The sequence below is a fragment of the Pan troglodytes genome, chromosome 5, assembly GCF_028858775.2.
Source record: "Pan troglodytes isolate AG18354 chromosome 5, NHGRI_mPanTro3-v2.0_pri, whole genome shotgun sequence".
NCBI lineage: Eukaryota > Metazoa > Chordata > Mammalia > Primates > Hominidae > Pan > Pan troglodytes.
The window spans coordinates 108,888,742-108,910,123 of NC_072403.2; the positions used below are offsets into that span (position 1 = coordinate 108,888,742).

The 21,382-nt window shown below is 39.1% G+C and overlaps 1 protein-coding gene across 12 annotated transcripts in view; it reads left to right on the forward strand.

The window, feature by feature from the left end:
• The window catches only part of KLHL32 (kelch like family member 32), a 244,703-nt gene that overhangs the window by 52,030 nt on the left and 171,291 nt on the right, over nucleotides 1-21,382 (forward strand). For all 12 annotated transcript variants that reach the window (XR_010158111.1, XM_016956028.4, XM_054686153.2 and 9 more), the window contains one exon: nucleotides 16,766-16,853. Coding sequence is in view for 9 of the 12 variants with exons in the window: in XM_016956028.4 (XP_016811517.1) it covers nucleotides 16,831-16,853 (23 nt within the window). In the remaining 3 variants the exon portion in view is untranslated. The remainder of the gene's footprint in view (nucleotides 1-16,765; nucleotides 16,854-21,382) is intronic.

The following is a 21,382-nucleotide window of genomic DNA, read 5'->3' on the forward strand; positions in this document are numbered from 1 at the left end:
CAATACATTTATTAGTAAGTGTTCTAGGAACATAGCTCATTCTAGCAAAGAGAAGAGTGGGATGTGATCCCTGCCCCTATAATTCATAGTTAAGATGTCAGTTAACATGAAGCTCAACCCAGCTGAAGGAACTTCACCTCATGCCCACGTTCTTTCTTCTACCTTACATCTCTTTTTAAAAAGGAAAATTATGCTCTAAGTGATAGCTTTTATCAGTTGTCACGTTAAAAAAAAACCCAGACACTTTGCTTTACAAAATCATTTTAATCTTACTCCTTTACATGCATTCCTGGTGTATGGTAAGTGCTATTTAAATATTGAATGAGTTGAGTGAGTGAGTGAATGAGTGAATGGTTAGTGAACGACTAGTTACAGTAAATTCTTTGTTATTCAACCTGGCCAGATATATTTTCATGGAAAACCAAATATTTTATCTGAGAGAATTAGCATGTTCGTCACACCAATTAACATAACCAGTTGAATAGCTGAGGGTTGTCCTCTTTGCCATAGACATTGATGTTAGTAACAAGACAAGGGCATTTCACATATGACTCTTGTTCTACTTTGATTCCACAACAGAAGACATTCTTATATCTGAGAGCCCATGAGATGATAGTGAGAAAATGCAATTTTGGGGGTAGACATGTGCATATAGCTGTCATTGATTTCTTAAACTCAAGAAAGCCTTGTAATACAAATTACTCAGTTTGAACAAAAAAAAAGTACTTCTCACAAAACGTGTAATTCTGAATGTTTTGTAAGTTAGGTTAGAACTGTGACCTGATCTAAACATAAAGTGGTTAAATAGAAATTTAAAACATGATATTTAAAATTTTATTATTAATAATGGAAAAATATACATGGGTCAGACTCACATGGTCTCTGTTTGATGATAAGGGAGACTTCAACAGGCTGAGTAGGACAGGGAAGAAGCCAGGACCAGCTTGGATTCAGGCAAAGGAAACAAACTGAGCTGTTTGCATGAGAGGAGATGTCAACAGCCCTATACACCTTGTTCCTGGAGTATTATGAATTTGGGCTGCATTTACCTAGTGTCTGTGGCTAGAAGTTGGGTACTATAAGGGGACAGCAGCAGGAGGAAAGTTTGCGACTAATACTCAGAGTCAGGTGAGCAGTATGTTGTTTCTAGGTCTATTTTAAATAGTTTCCAAAGAGGGCTGGGCCATGTGGGGCATGTTGGGCAGTGCGCCACCCCACACCCTGTACCTTAACCATCGCTGGTAAGGTAGTTACTGATACCTTAGAGTTTGCCATCACTACCATCATCTTACCATCATCATCAAGACAATATTAATTGCTCACTATTAATATTGAGCAATATGCATACCAAAACTGGTATGTACTTTGGATTGTCTCATTTAATTGTCTGTCTCATAAATTGCATTAGTTATAATTTAGCTAATTAAGTTGTATACCTTGTGAGATAAGTTTTATATATTTTTTAAATTTAGCTTTTATTTTTACCAGTGTTATATGAGGAGTCAAATAATCCACAAGGCTTGTTATGTGGAAGTATAGAAGAGGCAACTGCTTTCAATTCTTTTAGCTGTTTCTTTAGATAACAGCAGGTCCTGGAGTAGCGTTGTTTTGTTCAATGCCATTTCATTACAATGTCAATCAGAGAAAAAAATTGATTCCCAGCTGGGACCACTGTCTGTGTGAAGTTTGCACATTCTCCCCATGTCTGCATGGGTTTTTTCCAGGTACTTTGGATTCCCCCCACATCCTAAAAATGTGCACATTCGGTTCATTGGTGTGTCTACATTGTCCCAGAATGAGTGAGTGTGAGTGTGTGTGAGTGCACCCTGTGATGGGATGGCATCCTGTCCAGGATGGGTTCCCGCCTTTTGCCCTGAGCTGCTAGGATGGGCTTCAGCCACCCAAGACCTTGAACTGGAATAATTGGGTAAATAATTATCTTACTTGTTTTTATTAATGTTTCTTAAATGTATGTATAGCTCATATTCGTTTCATTGTTTAATATTAGAAGTGTTTTGGGCATTTTTAAAAAGAAGTTTGGTGACTTTTTGTGACCAGAAATATGCCATAGGAACTTAACTCTTGTTTTTATGAATTAGCCTATGGTAAAATTGAAACTGCCTTTGTAAAGAATATGACAGCAAGAGAAATTTGTGATGGCTGACTCCATCTTGCTTCTAGCCTCACAGGCTGGCTGGACTCACTTATTCCTAGGTGTAGGCCCAGCTAACCATGGGAGGAATTTAGCTAAAGTCTAACTTTGAAGCAAGAATCATAATAGCTACTCCCTAAAACTGACGCTTCCTTGTTCAGGGACTGAAACTACCTTTTGTAAGACTAATGAAAGGCCACAAGATTAGGATTGTGAGAGGGGCCTGAATTCTGTAAAGAGGTGAGCATAGCTTGCCTTTCTATAATCGTTTACTGCACTGTAGTAAATGTATCATCACAAGGTGATCACAAGATTTGTGACTTCCCCAGTTGTTCCCATAGATAACATCACTATTGTAGAACCTAAGGTTGGTCTTTTGAGATGTTTTTCAGACCTTTGTATTCTGGTGACCAATTGACTCCACCAGGACCCATGACTTATGACTCAGCCAGGCCTATGGCCCCCACCCAGAGGCTGTCCCAGCACATAAGGATTGTTTACCACAACCCTGTGAGTTCATCCCCAATCAATCAGCAGCACCCATTCCCTGGTCCCCTGCCTGCCAACTTACCCATAAAAACCCTAGCCTCTGAGTTCCTGGGGAGGCTGATTTGATAAACTCCTGTCCTCTCACTTGGCTAGCTCTACATTAATTAAACTCTTTCTCTACCACAAGACTGCTGTCTTGGTGAATTAGTTTTGTCTGTGCAGCAGGCAAGAAGACCCCATCAGGTGATTACAAATTTGATTCATTATACATTGTTTCCAAGAATCTATCAATAATGTATGTGAGAACTTACTTTATTTACGTCCATATTTCTCAGTAACATGCTTATGTTGCCAGTCTTGGTTTTTGATGTTTGAGTTGATTGGTTTCCCATGAAAAAAGATGAAAATTTAGGTTTCTTGCCAAGCGTGTTGGCTCATGCCTGTAATACCAGCACTTTGGGAGGCTAAGGCAGGAGGATCACTTGAGGCCTGGAGTTCAAGACCAGCTTGAGCAACATGGCGAAACCCTGTTTGTACTAAAAATACAAAAATTAGCCGGGTGTGTTGGCACATAACTGTAATCCAAGCTACTCAGGAGGCTGAGGCAGGAGAATTGCTTGAACCTGGGAGGTGGAGGTTGCAGTGAGCCGAGATTGTACCACTGCACTCCAGCCTGGGCGACAGAGTGAGACTCCATCTCAAAAAAAAAAAAGAAAGAAAATTTAGCTTTCTTCATTCATTCCCTAAGATCACGCCATCATACATACAGGCTTCCCATCCCTCCATTCTCTCAATTAGTTACACTGATACTTTGGTTGGATCATTATTTCATTTTTATATGGTTATGACAATCTAAATGTTATTTATATAATCAAACCATGATTACTTTTCCTTTCCTGCACTACTTTTGTTTTTCATTAATAGTTGTATTTTTTTTTTTTTTTTTTTTTTTTTGCTAGAAACCACATTAGGTTTTCTGTTTCACCTTCTGGTCAAAGTCTCTCTGGATCTTTCTGAACTCCTCTAGTTTGCCTGTTTTTAATAATTGTAGTTTGGGAACTTCCTTCACTATCACCTGAGAATTCCTATCATCTCTTTCTTGTGTTGAATCCTTGGTCTCCTGAATCACATGTCTTCCTTTTCTCAATATGTACTCCCTTGTTTAGGTGGAAAACATCCTCTAATAACTTCCTGGGAAACAATGCCTGGGAGATAATTGCTTGTAATTTGCAAGTCTGGAAACATCTTTATTCTATTTTTAGACTTTAAAAAAATGATAATTTGTTTGGATATGGAAGACTACAGTGGAAAAAATTGTTTTAGTTTTCTTTCCTTCAATTTTTTTTTTTTTTTTTTTTTTGCTTAGATAATTCTCTTTTCTTTTCAAAATTTTGGTGATGCTTAGATATTCACTCATATTAAAGAGAAAGAAAAACTGGCTGGAAGCTCTGAGCACATGGGCAGGCTTGTTATGCAGCGATTACCCCATAAAGTGATCTGGTTGAGCCATTTATTTGGGAAACCTATGATGTCAGACTTCTTAGGTTTGGTGTTGGCTTAGTTATATTCCCCAGAGAGTAATCTTCTAATTTCCCTGGATTATATAAACCTAGCTGCTGGCATTCTGGAAGTTGAATGGAACATGAAAGCTTAGGGGCTCCACGTTTCCTGTGTAAACTTTCCCTCTCTTTGTTTTTCAGATGGCACCTCTACCCTCTACTGAACCTGGCATTCCCCAGTCTAGAGATACTTTTATTTTCTCTAGAGAGCAAATATCCATTCTGTCACTGGGATGAGACGGACAGTAACCATGTAGTGCAGATTAGGGGAAGGGACCTAGGAGTTCAAACTGCTTTTTAAATAGATTTTTTTCTCCTAGTTTCTCTGTTGTCAACTGTCTTAGCCAGCTTGGGCTGTTATAACAATAACAAACTACCATAGACTGGGTAGCTTAAACAACAAGCATATTTCTCACAATTCTGAAGCCTGGAAAGTCAAAGATCAAGATGCTGCCAGATTCAATGTCTGGGGAAGACCTGCTTCCTAGTTTACCGATGACCATCACATTGTGGAGAAACGAGAGAGGAAGCAAGCTCTGTTTTGTCTCTTCTTATAATAGCATTGATCCCATCATGAGTGTGCCACTGTCATTACCCAATTACCTCCCAAAGGCTCCACCTCCCAGTACCATCACATTGGATATAAGAGTTTGAACACTTGAATTTTGGGGGAGACACATTCAGTCCACAGCATGAACCTCATACTCATACCATTGGTTCCTGAGTCTTTTGGATATATATTCCTTGATGCAAATTGAGTTTTTTCTTTGAATTGCCCATTGCCAGATTGGAATTTGCCTTTCTTGTCTCCTGCTGAGTCAGTTATTATGCATCCAACTGTTCTGTTCTCTATCTTCAATAAGTTTTATGTTTTTAATTTCTTCTCTTGTTCTCTTTGACCTTGGGGGTTTATTGTTGTTTTTTCATCTCTTTACTATAGTTTCAGTGAGGTTATTTCCTCAAGAGAAAGATGAAAAAAATATTTTAAATTAATGTTTCCTTAAATCAGGGTGTGAGTTGCATTCAGTGCAAACATTTGAATGGATATGTGTTCAATCTGCCACTTTTAACTTTTGGTAAGTGTATTAGTCCATTTTCACACTGCTGATAAAGACATACCTGAGGCCAGGCACGGTGGCTCATGCCTGTAATCCCAGCACTTTGGGAGGCTGAGGCAGGCAGATCATCTGAGGTCAGGAGTTCGAGACCAGCTAGGCCAACATGGTGAAACCCCGTCTCTACTAAAAATGTAAAAATTAGCTGGGCGTGGTGGTGGGTGCCTGTAATCCCAGCTACTCAGGAGGCTGAGACAGGAGAATTGCTTGAACCTGGGAGGCAGAGGTTGCAGTGAGCCAAGATTGCACCACTGCACTCCAATCTGGGCAACAGAGCAAGACTCCATCTCAAACAACAATAACAACAAAAAATATACCCAAGTCTGGGCAATTTACAAAAGACGGATGTTTATTGGACTTACAGTTCCATGTCATGTGGCTGGTGAGGCCTCACAATCATACTGGAAGGTGAAAGGCACGTCTCATATGGTGGCAGACAAGCAAAGAGAGCTTGTGCTGGGAATCTCCCCTTTTTAAAACCATCAAATCTCATGAGACTTATTCACTATCACGAGAACAGCATGAGAAAGACCTGCCCCCATGATTCAGTTACCTCTCACTGGGTCCTTCCCACAACACTTGGGAATTCAAGATGAGATTTGGGTGGGGAAACAGCCAAACCATATCAGAAAGTTTCATTTTTATGCCCCTTTTACTAATTAGGAAATTGAGATGTGGAGAAATGTAGTAACTTCATGAAGGTCACATAAGCACTATTGGAGCCAGAATATAAACCTCTTCCTCCAACAGTCTTCTTCCAGAACCCACTCTTCTTACCTGTATACTATGCTGCATCTCCATGTAGTACAGGTTTCTCATTTTACAAAAGTGTAGCTTGGAGGTCTCCATATCTTTGAGTGTGTTGTGCTTCTCATTTGGAAAGCTTTCTCCTTTCTCTCCATCCTTTAGTGCTCTCCTACTTGGTCTTTACTCAGTATTCTAACCCACATGCCTCTCCTTTGGTAGGATAAAGTGGTGCAGCAGAATGTAAGAGCTGGGTTTGAGTCTCAGCTTCAGCAGCTACCAGTTTTACCTTAAGCATTTCAGCTTGCTGAGCCTCTCCTTTTTCTTCTGGGAAAAAAGCTCGTTTAATTCTTATAATGTTCGATTGTTGTAAGAATTAAGTGTATTAGCACATGTAAATACATACGCCTAGCCCATAGGTAGGCACTTGAACAACAGTGTTTCCCCAGTTCTAATGTTTCTTGCAGATGTAAGAAGCACATCAGGTTTTTCAAGGCAAAAAAATAGTAGCACATTAAGGTATATAGTGATTTAAAATACACCTCCAATTTTAGACATTTTAAAATGAGGAAAATTTGTACCTCTCTCAATAGAAGAAAATGCAGAATGTCTTATACTGTTAGGGTAACTGCAAATGTGGATGTTATGCCTTTGATTATAAGCTTTTTGATTTATGCCAAAGATTATAAGCTCTGTGAAGATACAGACTATTTTTAATCTTTTTATGTCACTCCTGATATCTAGTTCAATGATTAATGGAAACGTATTAAGTGCTTAGCACATATTTGATGAATGAACAGTCTATATATTAAAATTCAAAAGTAAGAGCATTTCTCTATTTGAAAATGGAGTCTGGATTACATCTAGATCATAAATTTGGGAACTCTAAATCTCATATTTTCTATTTGCTAGAAGGCAAAAAATAATCACTGGAGAATAGTCATTTGCTATTGGATTAAGAACTTTTTAATACAGGACTTTCTAATTAAAATAATTACATATATGTAGAATGTTGATTTTGTCATATTATAAAGTAATATGTTATTTATCATACAAATAATTTCTATACTAGCAAAACACTCAAGATCTACATTGTGTCATCTATAAAGATGAAGATGAATAATTTATTGTAATTTTAACTGGTGTGAAAGCTTTAAGAAATTCCTTAATAAAATTTTTTCATAGCAATATTTTTAAAAAGCACCTCAGGATGTTATAATTGCAGGTTAGGTTATTTTGACAAGACTGTGTAACCGATCCATGCATTTTATGTTTCTATTCATAGAGGAGTGATGGAGCTAAAAATTAAATTAAAATAAGAGCTGAAAAGGCATGTGCTAATGTGACTGGAAGAACTTACACATTATATTTTAATTTGGTTCCCAAGGTCTCCAGCTGTATTCATGAGGGTGACTAGATACCTTATCCTTATTCTTATATAAAGAAACTTTTAATATTTAGTGTAACATTATTTTAGGGAATGAATTTCATAATACAAACTAAAACATCATGATTCAATATATGCAAATAATCTGTCATGCTCCTCATTTTTAAAACAGAATACATTGTACTTTTACTTTATCTGCTTTGGAGGATTTTGTAAGAATAATGGTAGTCCATGAGGATTTAAAACAGTGAGCAAGATAGATGTGGATCCTGCCCATATAGACAGGATGACCAGATAATTTATCATCCAAACTGGGAAACAAAAGAGAACAAATGGGATGTGATTAGTAAATTGCACTGGGACAATATGCAAAACGTAACCATTCCAGAATGAATGATCACCTCACTTAAAGAACTTATTGTCTAGGGAAGGGTTACAGGTAGAAATGAAACTAGGGCAGTAGACCTCCACCCCAACAAGTAATTATATAGAGTGATGATTATGCTGTGAGTGGGGATCTATAGGTGCTATTGGATCATATAGGAGAGTAATTAACTGTGACCTGGGAGGATCAGGGAGGGCTTCCCAGAGTAGGTGACATCTGAAACCTGCAGGATGAATAGAGGTTAACCAGGCAAAAAGGAGGGGTAGAAAGTTCTAAACAGTGAAGATGGCAGTTACTGGTACCCTGAGGGGAGAGAACAATTGAGTGTTGATGAGTATGTCTGTATGACTGTAACCAGAAGAAGAAGGATCAAGTGGTAAAACACAAGGCTGGAAGTGTTGGAAGGGGTACTATTTTAAGAAGTTCGACTTTGTCTCAACAGCTTTAAGCAGGGCAGTGAGACGATCAAGTGGGCCAAGAGCTATTGCCTGTATTCGTTTGATCATCATGTATCCAGTTATCTTGGCTAGAACTGGATCTTCACATCTCTCAGCACGTGGAGCTAGGCAATGTTTCCCCTTCCCTCTGTGGGTGGATCCAGCAGCAGGACTGCATTGGAAAGAATTCAGAAAGGGTCATATCTGACAGACTAGTGGGTTACCCATGGAAGGTAGCTGGGTAGAAGGAGTGCCAAGGAAAAAAAATCACCGTAAGTTATGCAGAAGGCATGCAGGTGCACACACAGCTTGGCCTCAGGGATGGAGTGTTGGGAGGTGATGGTGCTTCAAGCATATGGCTGTGCGTCTACACTTTGGACCCTCATCCCTCTCTGCTTGGACCCCCACAGTACTTATGAAAGCTGGCAGGGAGTGTTCTGGTAAAACAAGCAAATTATATGCCTGGGTGTTGAAAGCAACTTCCCAGAGAAAATTTCCTCCAAGAGTAGTGGGGTTTAGCGCCTAGAGAAAGATGAGCGCTGATTGGAAAAGTGAAAGCTGGGGGCCAGATGCTCCGAGAGGACAGTAGTGGAGAGGCCACTGTCTCAGGCCCCAGGAGGCCTCCAACGTCATGGATTGCTCAGCATGCCTGTGGTCCAGCTTTGTCTGAGCAGAGCACAGACCATCCCAGACCTGGAGGTAGTGTGGTCTGCAGGCCCGGCACAGCTTCTGAGCCATAGTAGCATGGAAGAGACTGGCAAAGGGCTGCCATAACAAAGTACCACAGACTGGGTGACTTGAACAACACAAATTTATTTTCTCACAATTCTGGAGGCTACAAGTCTGAGATCAGGGTGTTAACAGGGTTGGTTTCTTCTGAGGCCTCTCTCTTTGGCTTGCAGTTGCTGCCTTCTCCCTGTGTCCTCACGCGGTCTTTCGTTTGTATTTGCATGTGTTTTAATCTCTTCTTAGAAGGATACCAATCATTTTGAATTAGAGCCCACCCAGTAACCTTTTAACCTTGATTACCTCTTTAAAGGCCAAATCTCCAACACAGTTACATACTGAGGTATTGGAAGCTTCAAGACATGAATTGTGGGGGGACACAATTCAGCTCACATCAGGGCCTCCTTGGGAGACACTAGCATGTGGTGATTGCAGGTTCTGATCCTTGGCCTTTGGTTTCTATGGATCAGGAAGGCCTAGGAGCATTTGAATCATCTTCAGAACAATGCCAAGTGTCTTATGGTCCTATTTTTCACTTCCAGTGACAGAGGTATTACCTTACATAGTCTGTGTGCATCTTAGATTATTGGAAACTTCCTTTGTACTGATTCAAAGTTGGTGTTGCCTTAGCTCACCTGCCCTGGTACTAGGTGCCTGAGGCTGTTGGTCTTTGGTCTCTTTAGCACTTCAGGGTTTGACTGTGTCCTAGAATAGTTCCCTTTTTTACTGTTAGGTGTGGTTAAGGGTATGGGCTCTGTTGGATTTGAAGCCTGATTTCACTATTTATTACTTGTGTGTCTTTCAGTAAATTCCTTGACCTCATTATGCCTTATTATCCAGATCCATACAGAATAGGGATAGTAAATAAGGTAGGGAGAAGTTAGCACTGTGCTGCACACTTATTACATGTTTAATTAAGGTTTTATCATCTTCATCATTATCATCATTGCCATCACCATCGTTTCCTTTTAACATGACACTGAGAAAGGCCTGCACTGCCACTCACATGATGACCTGAGCAGGAAGAGGAGGACTAGCATTTTCCCTATTCTTACTGAACAATTCTTGTTTACTGTACTTTTCCTGGTCATCTTCCCATAACTTGTCTTTCCCATCTAGAAGCCCAAAACCCCTTTACCTTTGATTATCCTAAGATCGTATGTAAGGCCAAGTTCTAACCACTCCTTTGAGTTACTCATCACTGGGGGCTCCCACATGTATTTATGTTGAACATGTTAATAAACTTCTGTTTGTTTTTCTCTTTAAAAATTATAAGGTATTATTGGAGTATTACACTAAAACATTATCAAACAAATATGTGATAATAGCGTGAATAAACCAGTGTTGGCAAAAAGAGTCAAATTCTGTAAAATATTTTGAAGGGATTTATTCTGAGCCAAATATGAGTGAGGGCCCCTGACACAGCCCTCAGGAGATCCTGAGAACATGTGCCCAAGGTGTTCAGGATACAGTTTGGTTTTATACATTTTAGGGAGACATAAGGCATCAGTCAATCATGTAAGATGTACATTGGTTTGGTCCAGAAGGGTGTGACAGCTGGAAGCGGGGGCTTCTGGGTCATAGGTAGATTCAAAGATTTTCTGATTGGCATTTGGTTGAAAGAGTTTAATTATTGTCTAAAGACCTAGAATCAACAGAAAGGAATGTCTGGGTTAAGGTAAGGGGTTGTGGAGACCACTGTTCTCATTATACAGAAGTAGTCCCCAGGTAGAGGCTTCGGAAAGAATAGATTGTAAGTCAGTTGTCTCCTGGATCAGGAAAAAAATGAAGGACGAGGAAGGGGATTCTCTTCAGAATGTAGATTTTCCCCACAAGAGTGAGCTTTGGAGGACTATTTCAAGACATGGCAAAGAAGACACATTTGGGGTCAAAATATTTTGATTTCCTTCTTTATCTGCCATGTGATATTATGCCAGAGTCAGGTTGGAAAGTCAGCCACATTATATAGGGTTAAATAAAACCCCTTGGATGAGATTTTTTGGTTTGTAGGGCATGACTCCCCAGACCCCTTAGATAGGAATTTGGGCAGTAGAAGAAAAAGGTCAGAGTTGAGTTCTTCACCAGTCTCTTATATGTTGGTAGGATTGGTATGCATCCACATAATTAAGGTAGCTTAATTTTTGGTATCTTATGTTTACTGATTATATTAAACTAACTTACCTTGTCTGGTCCTTTCTTTGTAGTCATCAAGACCTATAGGACACTTACTTTTTTCCTACCCCTTTTGTTACTGGCCAGGCTCGTTCTGCCTGTATGCAGCAAGCTAATCACTGTGGTGACAGTTTTTGCGAAAAAGAAAAGACTTTATTCACAAGGCTGCAATGTGCAGGGCCAGGGAAATAAGTCTCAGATCCACCTCTCTGAAAATAGGGCTTGGAGGTACGTATGTGATAGAAAGTGGGGTGGTCTAAAGTATAGGGAAAGATGATTGGTGAGTCGGAAAGGTGAGGTAATTAGGGCTTCTGCACAAGGGTTATTGAGCTATATGGTTCTTCATAGGATATATGTGCAGAAAATGGTGGCACTAGCATAATGTGATAATGGAGTTTTTGGCTCTCTGATATCAAAAAGGTCCCTCTTCAGGCAGCTGTTGCAGGCCCAACGTGTGCAACCAACTTGTGAAGTTGAAGGTCTCAACTGGCTTGAACTAGACAAAAGCTGCCCCCTAGTTTCTGAAAAATAACTATAAGCACCGTTACTACCGTGACCCATAGTCAGAGACGTTACCCATAAGGTAACTAGTGGGAGTTTAGTTATGTATTGTTCGGTCATGTAACTTGCCAGTGGCAGTTTTAAGATCAACTAGAAGTAAGTAATTAAAAGCTAGCCAGCTAGTTTGGAAGGCTTAATCATGTTTCACTTGCTCACTATTATGGTTTAATAAGATATTTATTTTGTCTGTGTAAATATATTTTCAAGTTTGACTTCAAAAAAACCCAAGTGAGACTCTAGCAACTTTGAAACATTTTAATAAAAATAAAGACTATTAAGAGGTTAGACCCCATCAATCCTATGTACCAGATTATATTTGAAAAGAGACTTACCAGAAATGGAGAACGTTCCACTAATGAATATTTCCTAAGGGTGAGGATGGTAAATAATTTCAATTATGTGAAAAAATTGCTGTATTTTAAGAAATTTTTGCTGTGTTTCTGGGGGTTAATGCCCAGCTTCCTCTGGAGAGCTTGGAGACGGGGGTCTGAGTCTTCACCAGCTGTAAAGTTGTCTTGAGAACAGTCCTTGAAGGATTGCTGCTATACACATTTTTGGTATTAAAAACACTAGTATTTGGCATATGAACTACATTAGCAAAAAGTGAAACAAAAGAAAAAATTCACAGAGATACCTGTCACTGGAGCAAATCACTACATGATTCATATTTGTATTCTATAACAAAAGAAGACACACAATGATGTTTACTGAGACCCTGTGATGTGTCAGCCTTTGCACTAGGTACACTACATACACTATACAGCCCTGTGATAAGGTGGTATTATCTGTGTTTTTAGAAAATGAAGAAATTGAGTCTTGGGAAAGGTAAGAAACTACCCTAGCCTAGCTGCATATTGATATGTGCAAACAGCTTCATTTTGTAAAATGTATGTTTTATTTTTGTTTGCAAGCTGGATTTATTTGGTTGTATTTTTAATCACAAAGACTGAAATTTGTGGTACTAGTCTTTTGGGGGTCATTACTCACTTTGAGAAGTTACTACAGTAGCTGAACTTTTACACTGTTAAATGAAAACCACTATGCCTGTTGTAGGGGAGGGGGAAAAATCTGTTTTCCTCTATCTATCTTAGATTTTTCAGCAGGGCCTCCATATGTTAGACCACCAAAGACAGATTAGCAAGAGAAAAACAAACAGAAATTTATTTCCATGTTCATCACAGATACACGTGGGGGCACCCAGTGATGACTAACCCAAAGGAGTGGTTAGAACTTGGCCTTATATACGATCCTAGGATAATCAAAGGAAAAGGGGTTTGGGGCTTCTGGATGGGAAAGCCAAGTTACAGAAAGATGACCAGGAAAAGTACTGTAAACAAGAATTGTTGAGTAAGGTTTGTTGTGCAGATTGAAGTCTGCACAACAGACTTCAATGGAGTACCTTCTCCATTGATAAGAGTTAGGAGTCCTCCTCTTCCTGGTCCAGGAGAGGAAGAGACCTTCATTTACAAAAAGAAATTATGAAAATGTTCTTTATAAATGTAAATTTTCATTACAAAAGGAAAACGGTACCCTGTGTTTAGAGCTACTCCTGCATCTGCTGGTTCTCAATGGCTTTTAGGTCAAAATGATCCATGTGCTGAGGAGGCATATTTTGGGGTGGCTATTCTGGTACCCTCCCTGCCTTGCTTTTTTATAGTAGTTATGCAATAGAGGCAAATCCCTTCCTCCTTCCCGGGTTCATTAAGCTGAACTGAGAGGCTGATGGATACTTAAAATTTTAACATGTTTTATTAACTATTTTTATATATTCCTTGTGTTTAAATGTTCAGTAAAATCAATAAATTCTCTGTTCACCAAAATAATATTTTCATTATTCAGTGGTTGACCACAAAGCTCCTGAGGTCATGCCCAAGGACAGGGCCTACTTGAAAAAGAGCTCAGAGGAGCCTGACTAGAGTTTGGTCTGGAAGAGAATCTTTGTCATGCCAATGGCTCAGAAAATTGTAGATGATCACAGTTGAAAGAGATCTCAAAGGTGATCACTCTTAAGTGACAGAAAAAGAGCCACCTCATTTGCTTCCAGCCCCACATAGCACTCCCTTGGGGTTTGTGATAAATGCAGTTCTATCTCTTGAGAGTGTGTGAGCAGCCCTAAATGCTGGCTACCTGGAGAGCAACTCTGGCCTTTTTTCATATTGCTCTGCTTCCTAATGCTCCACTCAGCTGGCTCAGCTCTGATTATTTCTGGATTCTGAGGAGGGGAACTGCAGGAGACTGGCCTGGATTTCCCTGGGCTGTAGGGGAAAACAGCCTTGGGTTAATCCACGTGCGAGGCATGGGAAAAAGTGCAAGGAGGTGGGAAGAGGGAGAAGAGGTGTCTGCCTGGAGCTTACAAGTAGCCATGTTGTTCACTCTATTTATGGTGAGAGAAACTTTTTATAAAAACAAATATATGGTTGGGCGCAGTGGCTCATGCCTGTAATCGCAGCGCTTTGGCACGCCGAGATGGGTGGATCACAAGGTCAGGAGATCGAGACCATCCTGGCTAACACGGTGAAACCCCGTCTCTACTTAAAATACAAAAAATTAGCAGGGCGTGTTGGCCGGCGCCTGTAGTCCCAGCTACTCAGGAGGCTGAGGCAGGAGAATGGCGTGAACCCGGGAGGCGGAACTTGCAGTGAGCCGAGATCGCGCCACTGCACTCCAGCCTGGGCGACAGAGCGAAACCCTGTCTCAACAGAAAAACAAAACAAAAACAAAACCAAATGTGTTTGCTAACAAATTTTAATTCAATATATACATTTTAATCAAGTATATAAATATATGGAGGATATAGGGAATAATAAATAGTAAATAATATGTAGTAAAAATAGTAAATATAACAAACCTTTTCCAGTGGTGATTAATCCTTAACTCATTTTAACTCACCTTTTGAAAAAAATAATTTCAACTTTTATTTTGGATTTAGCATGTACATGTGTAGGTTTGTTACATGGGTATATTGCATGATGCTGAGGTTTGGGATACGGATGATCCCATCACTCAGGTAACGAGCAATGGAGTTTTTTAGCCCATGCCCCCAGTCCCCTTCTAGTTGTCCCCAATGTTTGTGTTTCCTATCCTTATGCCTAGGGATACTCAATGCTTAACTCACTTAAAAGTGAGAAGAACATGTGTTATTTGTTTTTCTGTTCCTGCATTAATTCGTTTTGCATAATGGCCTACAGTTGCATCCATATTGCTGCAAAGGACAAGATTTTCTTCTTTTTTACAGCTATTAATACATAGTATTCCATGGTATATACGTACCATATTTTTAAAATTCAGTCTACCACTGGTGGGCAACTAGTTAATTCACGTTTAAAATGGTGTCCATTCCCCTAAGCTTTGTAGTATATAGCGGATTATGATTCAACAATTTTGGAAAACACCTGATTTAGTGAGTTGGTCTCCAAACGATAAATGTTTGTAAAAGAGAATTTCATCTATCTTATTATTTTTAATGATCATGTTTGAAATGAACCATATCAAGTTAGATTTATTAGTTAGATGCCATTTAATTTGAGATTATTTTAACTTTAGGATTTTTGCTCTCCATTCAATTGTTGGGAGTGTTTTAAAAACACTGGACTTTCAGAAAGATTAAGGTGTTACAACTCCCTATAGTAATCAATATTCTTTGCAGTTTTAAAGCTCAAGTGTCCATGCCTGTTGGAGTTTGTGTTAGGCTACAAAAGATGAGTTTATAACCTAGATTCTGAAAGGACACTGTAGCAACATTAGGTTGCTAAGCAAGTCTCTTGACTACTTAAACAACGTGCCTTGAATTATTCTGACTGCCTGTGCTGCTCAGTCATAATGGAGCAATTAAAAAATGACACTCACTTTTAGGTTTGTCCAGACTTAAGTTAGAAATAAATGGAAGTAGAGACATACTATTTTTAATAATTAAAAAAAGAAAATAAGAAATAAAAATATAGTTGTGTGAAAAATGTTCAAAGCAACTCAACAACCTAATGTTCAATAAAATGGAATACTTAACCAACTATGATATACTATATGAAGTATGCAGTCATACCAATTGAGGGTTTGTACACAATATAACAAATATTATATTTCACTCAGATTGTAAATCATAGCTCTCTCTTTTATACAAATCATCAGAAATAGGCACAGCTTAACATATTCCTTTCATAAGCACTTTCCTCCTGTTACTGCTTTCCAAAATAAAATTGAGACAGAAGGAAGCCTATTTAGCTTATCCAGATTATAATTAATTTAGCCACTTGGGTGTATTAGAAAATGGGAGCTAGACCCTCTACTGAGGGTTGTAAAGTGTAGTCATGGACCAGGACCCAGACTATTCAAATAATTTATTTTTCTATTCAGTTACTCCAATGATTAAAAACAAAGACACGGGATGGGGGCAGGGACTAAATGAATAAATGTGCTTGAATAGCCAAGGAGCAATTTCAAGCCTGACAACTGCATCCTGTTATATATTTCAATCATGCAATATTGAAGCCCCTATAAGAATCCATTTTTCATTTCCTACTGATTTTTATTCTCTCTCTATGTTATTTTTTCCACCTACTTTTCAGAAATCTGCTTCTTGAATGGAAAATTATATTTCTGTAGACACTTAGCCATGAGGTACTTGATTTTAATTTAATTCCACTAATCATATTTGGAAGGAAAATAAAATCTCTATAAATGACAAGTCAACTAGTATTTGTGGTTTAGATCATTGTGTCTTTATTTTATCCAATCTTAATTTCTTTCCTTTGGCCATTCCATCTCTTGTTTTAATTTTTACTTCAACACTTAATTACTATTGTTGATTCTCAAACATATTTTACTTCCTAGTCCTTGAAGCTTCAATAATGTGAAAACACTTAAAAATATCCAGAACAATTACTTGTTTGTTAAAGGAGCATTGTGTCAGAACGTTTTGTGTGGACAGTAAAACTCTCCAAGCTGCCTCCCTGGAATTCAGAAACTTTAGCATCAGGAAGACCCAGAGTGTGCTTTTCTGCATTTAGCTCAATGCACCCTTTTGTCTTGTCTTTTTATTCAGCTGGAATGCTTGCTGATTCCTCTGCACACTTCTAAGGCTGAGAACCTGAGGAACCCAGCTGGAAAATGCCGTCTGAACGCTGCCTCAGGTATGCCCTGCAGGATATGTCCTCGCATGCCGTAGTGAGCCCTGAAATAAGTGCATTGCACGTTCCAGGATCAAGCACAAAGCAGGGGCTTAATGCATATTTGAAGGAATCATCAAACTAGTCAGAGCTTTTGTGAATTTACTGTGGTGGCACAAGGACTAACTGCTGTGACCTAGTTATTTGTCAAACCTAAATATGTTTCCTGATTCTTTGAATGATACTATTTTTTAATCTTTTTTTCTTATTTAGGATGCTAACTTCCCTCAAACATAAGGTATGCTAGTATAAAGGTATATGACATAAAAAAGGAATCAAAAAACTATACATATATATGTGTGTGTGTATATATATATAGATGTGTATATATAGAGAGATGTGTATATATATATATATAGAGAGAGAGAGAGAGATAGAGATAGAGAATGAGAGAGAGAGAGAGAGAGAGGGAGAGCCCTCTCTAAGGCAATCACTTTGGGGAGTACAATGCTTATTCTCAAAATGCTCACAACATTTCCTTTTAATAATTCATTTATTTAATAGATATTAATTAAGCCAAACACTCTGCTTGGTGCTGAGGACCCAGCTATGAATAAAACAGATAAGGTTCCTTCCCTCTTAAAATGTATATTCTATGGCAAAAACAGACATTAAACAAATAAGCACACCAGTAACGACCCAAAAATAATTGTGAAAGTGCTCTGAAGGAAAAGTACAGGATAGATAGAGCAAGAAAATGCCTTCCTGAGAAAGGCTGTATACCTGAGATTTGATGGGGGGCATGCCCTGAGGCAGGAAGGAGCTTGGCACATTCCAGAAACTGAGGGGCAGCCAATGAGAAAATGCATGGCATTCATTTGAATAGTCTCACTGGAGGTAAATCTGCATCATCCTCTGAGGGAACAGTCAAAATATCTTCAGAGCAAAGAATAAGAGAGATGACAAACCTGGGGAATACATTTTTCTTAAGAATTGAGTGTCTGTTAAGTAATGAGACCAGCTTCTTTCCGTGACTCTGAAGCTATTAGAGGTGATTTGTTCCAGAAATGTGTTGAGAACTGGTGACATTGCTGTAGCAGGTGTAACGCCTCTGCACTCCCTATGTGAGTCTGTTGCTCTCAATCAGTGATTCTCAATGGTGGATGGTTTTGCCACCAGTGTACGTTGTGCAATATCTGACAATGTTTTTGGATGTCACTGGGATTGTGGATACATTTGGCATCTACTGGGTAGAGGCCAGGAATCATTTTAAACATCTTGCAATGCATAGGGCAGCCCCCTACAGCAAAAAACAAAAAACAAAAAACAAAAACAAAAACAAAAAAAACCATCTAGCCCAAAATGTCAATAATACTGAGGCTGAGAAACCCTGCTCTAGACCTGGCATCCAACCAATACAGCACATGGAGACCATGGTGTCTGTCTGTCACCACCTCAGCCAAGTTATTTATTTCTGGCTACCAGGATCAGTGTGCATACTTAAAATAATTTTTTACTTTTAAGTCTGCCATCCCGTTCTTATTAATCAACTGTCTTCCACAGTGCAATAATCTCTATGATGTTCTCTCCTTCTCTGCTTCAACCCAGAGCCCTCCCTTCCCCACCTCTCAGACTCTCCCACTGTGCCATGCATGTGGAAGTGTCACAACACAACCACATGCTCTGCTGTATCATCTCCTTGTCCTGAAAAGCTCTGTTTGCCTCCGACTTCACTGAGACCCATCCTCCTCTGAGGACCATTTCCCTTGTAGCCCTCTCAAAGTAGTGGCATTATTATTTCCTCACATCCCATGTATTTCAAGGATGGGTAGAGAGAGTGTCATCCTCCTAGGGCATGGTTTTGCTTCTAGACCATTACTCCACAAATTGATTGTTTGAGAAAGCCACAGCCACAAAAACAACAAAGACATGCTCTTCTGAAGATGGTGCCCTTTATCTCTCTCCTCTTCCTAACTGTAGTCGAGGTCATTGTCCTTTATTCACTGAGCATTTCGGCACTTGGCTTGCAGTCTTCCTCCTCATCACAAACCCCTTACTACACCCCCAGGGCCCTCATGTCAGCCTGGAGGTTATGTCTGCTTCATGGTCCTTGGACCCTCAATCTGCTTATCTCCAAAGACCTTCTCCCTGCACTCAGCCACTCAGTTTCATGGCCACACCTCAGACCTTGTTATCCTTAGTAATTGCTCTGTTTCTGAAATCACGCTATCAGCCATTTTACTCTTACCACAGCCTCCTCTCCTTTTTCAAAATATGGTTGTACTTTGACCTCATTGTAATGTCTCATTTTCTGGCCCTGCTACTTTCTACCAACCCATCCAGTCTTTCCTTTCCTCATTTTCCTTCTTAAGCAGTTTAGATTCTATCACTGTTGCTAAACCCTTAAGTTCTCTCATTTCCTGTATTTTTGATGCATTTGCTTGAGAAAACCCCAATCCAGATGAACCGATCTATTCATATTTCCATGCCTACGTTGTCTAGTGGAGACTAGTTCCACAAAAATCTTCAGATTCAACAAGCCAAAAAGTGCCCAGAGTTTTAGTATGTGATTCTGGTCCACTGATTCCCTGCCACTCAAGAGGCAATCCTTTCCCACAACTAGGCCAAAACCTGCCTCTGTGCTTCAAACTTATCTTTCATATCTTCTCAGCAACCTTTGAGTGTTGCTTGTTTCTCAGCCATGTTCTTGAGATACAGCTGTGTTGTCACCTTCTCTATGCAGATGAGTCTCAGATTTACATTTCTAGCAAAGACTCCTTTCTGAGTTCCAGATCCAGGAATCGAACTACATATTTGACATTTGTGCTTAGATGTCTTAAAGACAACTCAAACTTAACATGTCCCAAACCAAATTCATCATCATTCTCTTCTACAATTCTGATCCTCTTTCATTTGTTTCCTGTTCTGGAAATATCAAGTTGTATAAGCCAGAAATGTAGGTGTCTTCTGGAAATCTTCCTCCCACTCACCTCCATATGTAATCTAACACCAAGACCTGTAGATTTTCCCACTAAATAGCTTTTAATCCCATTCACCTTTCTGAAACTTCATCTGAGTGCTCCTTGGGCTCCAAGGCCCAACTCCATCATTCAGCTGAACCACAGCCACAGTCCAGGTCTGCTCTAGTCTGGCCCAGTCTCCCCTACTGCTCTTGGTACTACAGCTTGAATGACCTTTTCTGTGACTTCCCATTGCCCTTAGGATAACCTGGCCCAGAATTCCTGCACAAGTGGGCTCAGGCCTCTGCTGCTCGGGCCTTACCTGCACCATGTTCTCCTTTGTCCCTAGCTGTTAACTTTCTGTAGACACTCTATAAGGGCCATGCTCCCTCCTGCCACAGGATCGTAGCATTTGCTGTTCTCCTGCCTGGAAAACCTTCTCTTTCATTTTTAAAAGATTAACTTGTTCTCATCCTTCAGCCAGCAGCTCAAGTATTATTTCTTTAGGGAGACCAGATTATTTGATTAATGTGTAACTGCCCTACTACACTGAATGTTCCATGAGGGCTGCTACCACATATGGTTTGCTCACCATTTTATCCCCAGTACCCAGCACAACACCTGGCACAGGCTTAATAAATATTTGTGGGGTAAATGAATGAGGGAAGGAAGGAAACAAAACTATTCATTCATAATTAAGTTCCTTTCTACAGAGTTTTCATTATTTAATAATTGTCTAAGCATACTGTATCTTCTTTGCTTATTACTATGACCATTGCTATTAGTTGATCAAGTTCATTTTAAAGTGTTTATAAATTATAAAGTGTTCTATAGAAATGAAATTATTTTATTATAGGATCTTTTAATATCCTGCTACCTTAAATATAATTTTTAAAATATTAATGTCTTTAATTTTCATGAAAAGATTTTGACTACATAATTTAAGTGATTTAAGATGCTCACTTGATAGTTCACCAATAGACTGAATTGAGATAATTATGCATAATTATTACTGTTAGATTTTTTTTGTCCAGCCTTTTTCTTTCTTGTGTAAAGTAGCCTAGTTAAGAAATGAGAATCTTTATCCCACTTAGTTGTTTTTAATATGTAAGTATGTAACACCTTATTGGTAGTCTTACTTAAAAACTACTGCATATTTTTTATATATCCAGGTTGTAGGTAAACACTGACATAGAAATTGACTTGAATTTTAAAATTTGAAATGCAGATGTTTAAAACCATATAGCTGTTTTCGGAATTTACAACTTTAAAACTGACAGAACTTAGTCAAAATTCTTTCCATGAACATCAAACCCTATAGGATTTCTGTGACCAAAAATGTGAACTCTGTGACCTCAGAGCAGCAATTTGCACTAAAGCAGTGATTCAGTCTGAGTAAGGAATATGATATAATGAACATCGTTCTCTGCATTTGATTTATTAGTTTTTGTGATCAATTCCAGAATGAAAGTTAAAGGCTTAAAGTTATGAATAATCCTCTTTCCTGAGACCTCGTTTATTTATTTCCCCATTACTAGATACTGACATATGGCTGATCAAATGGTTGCTCCCTGGCATTACTAAAAGGTCATC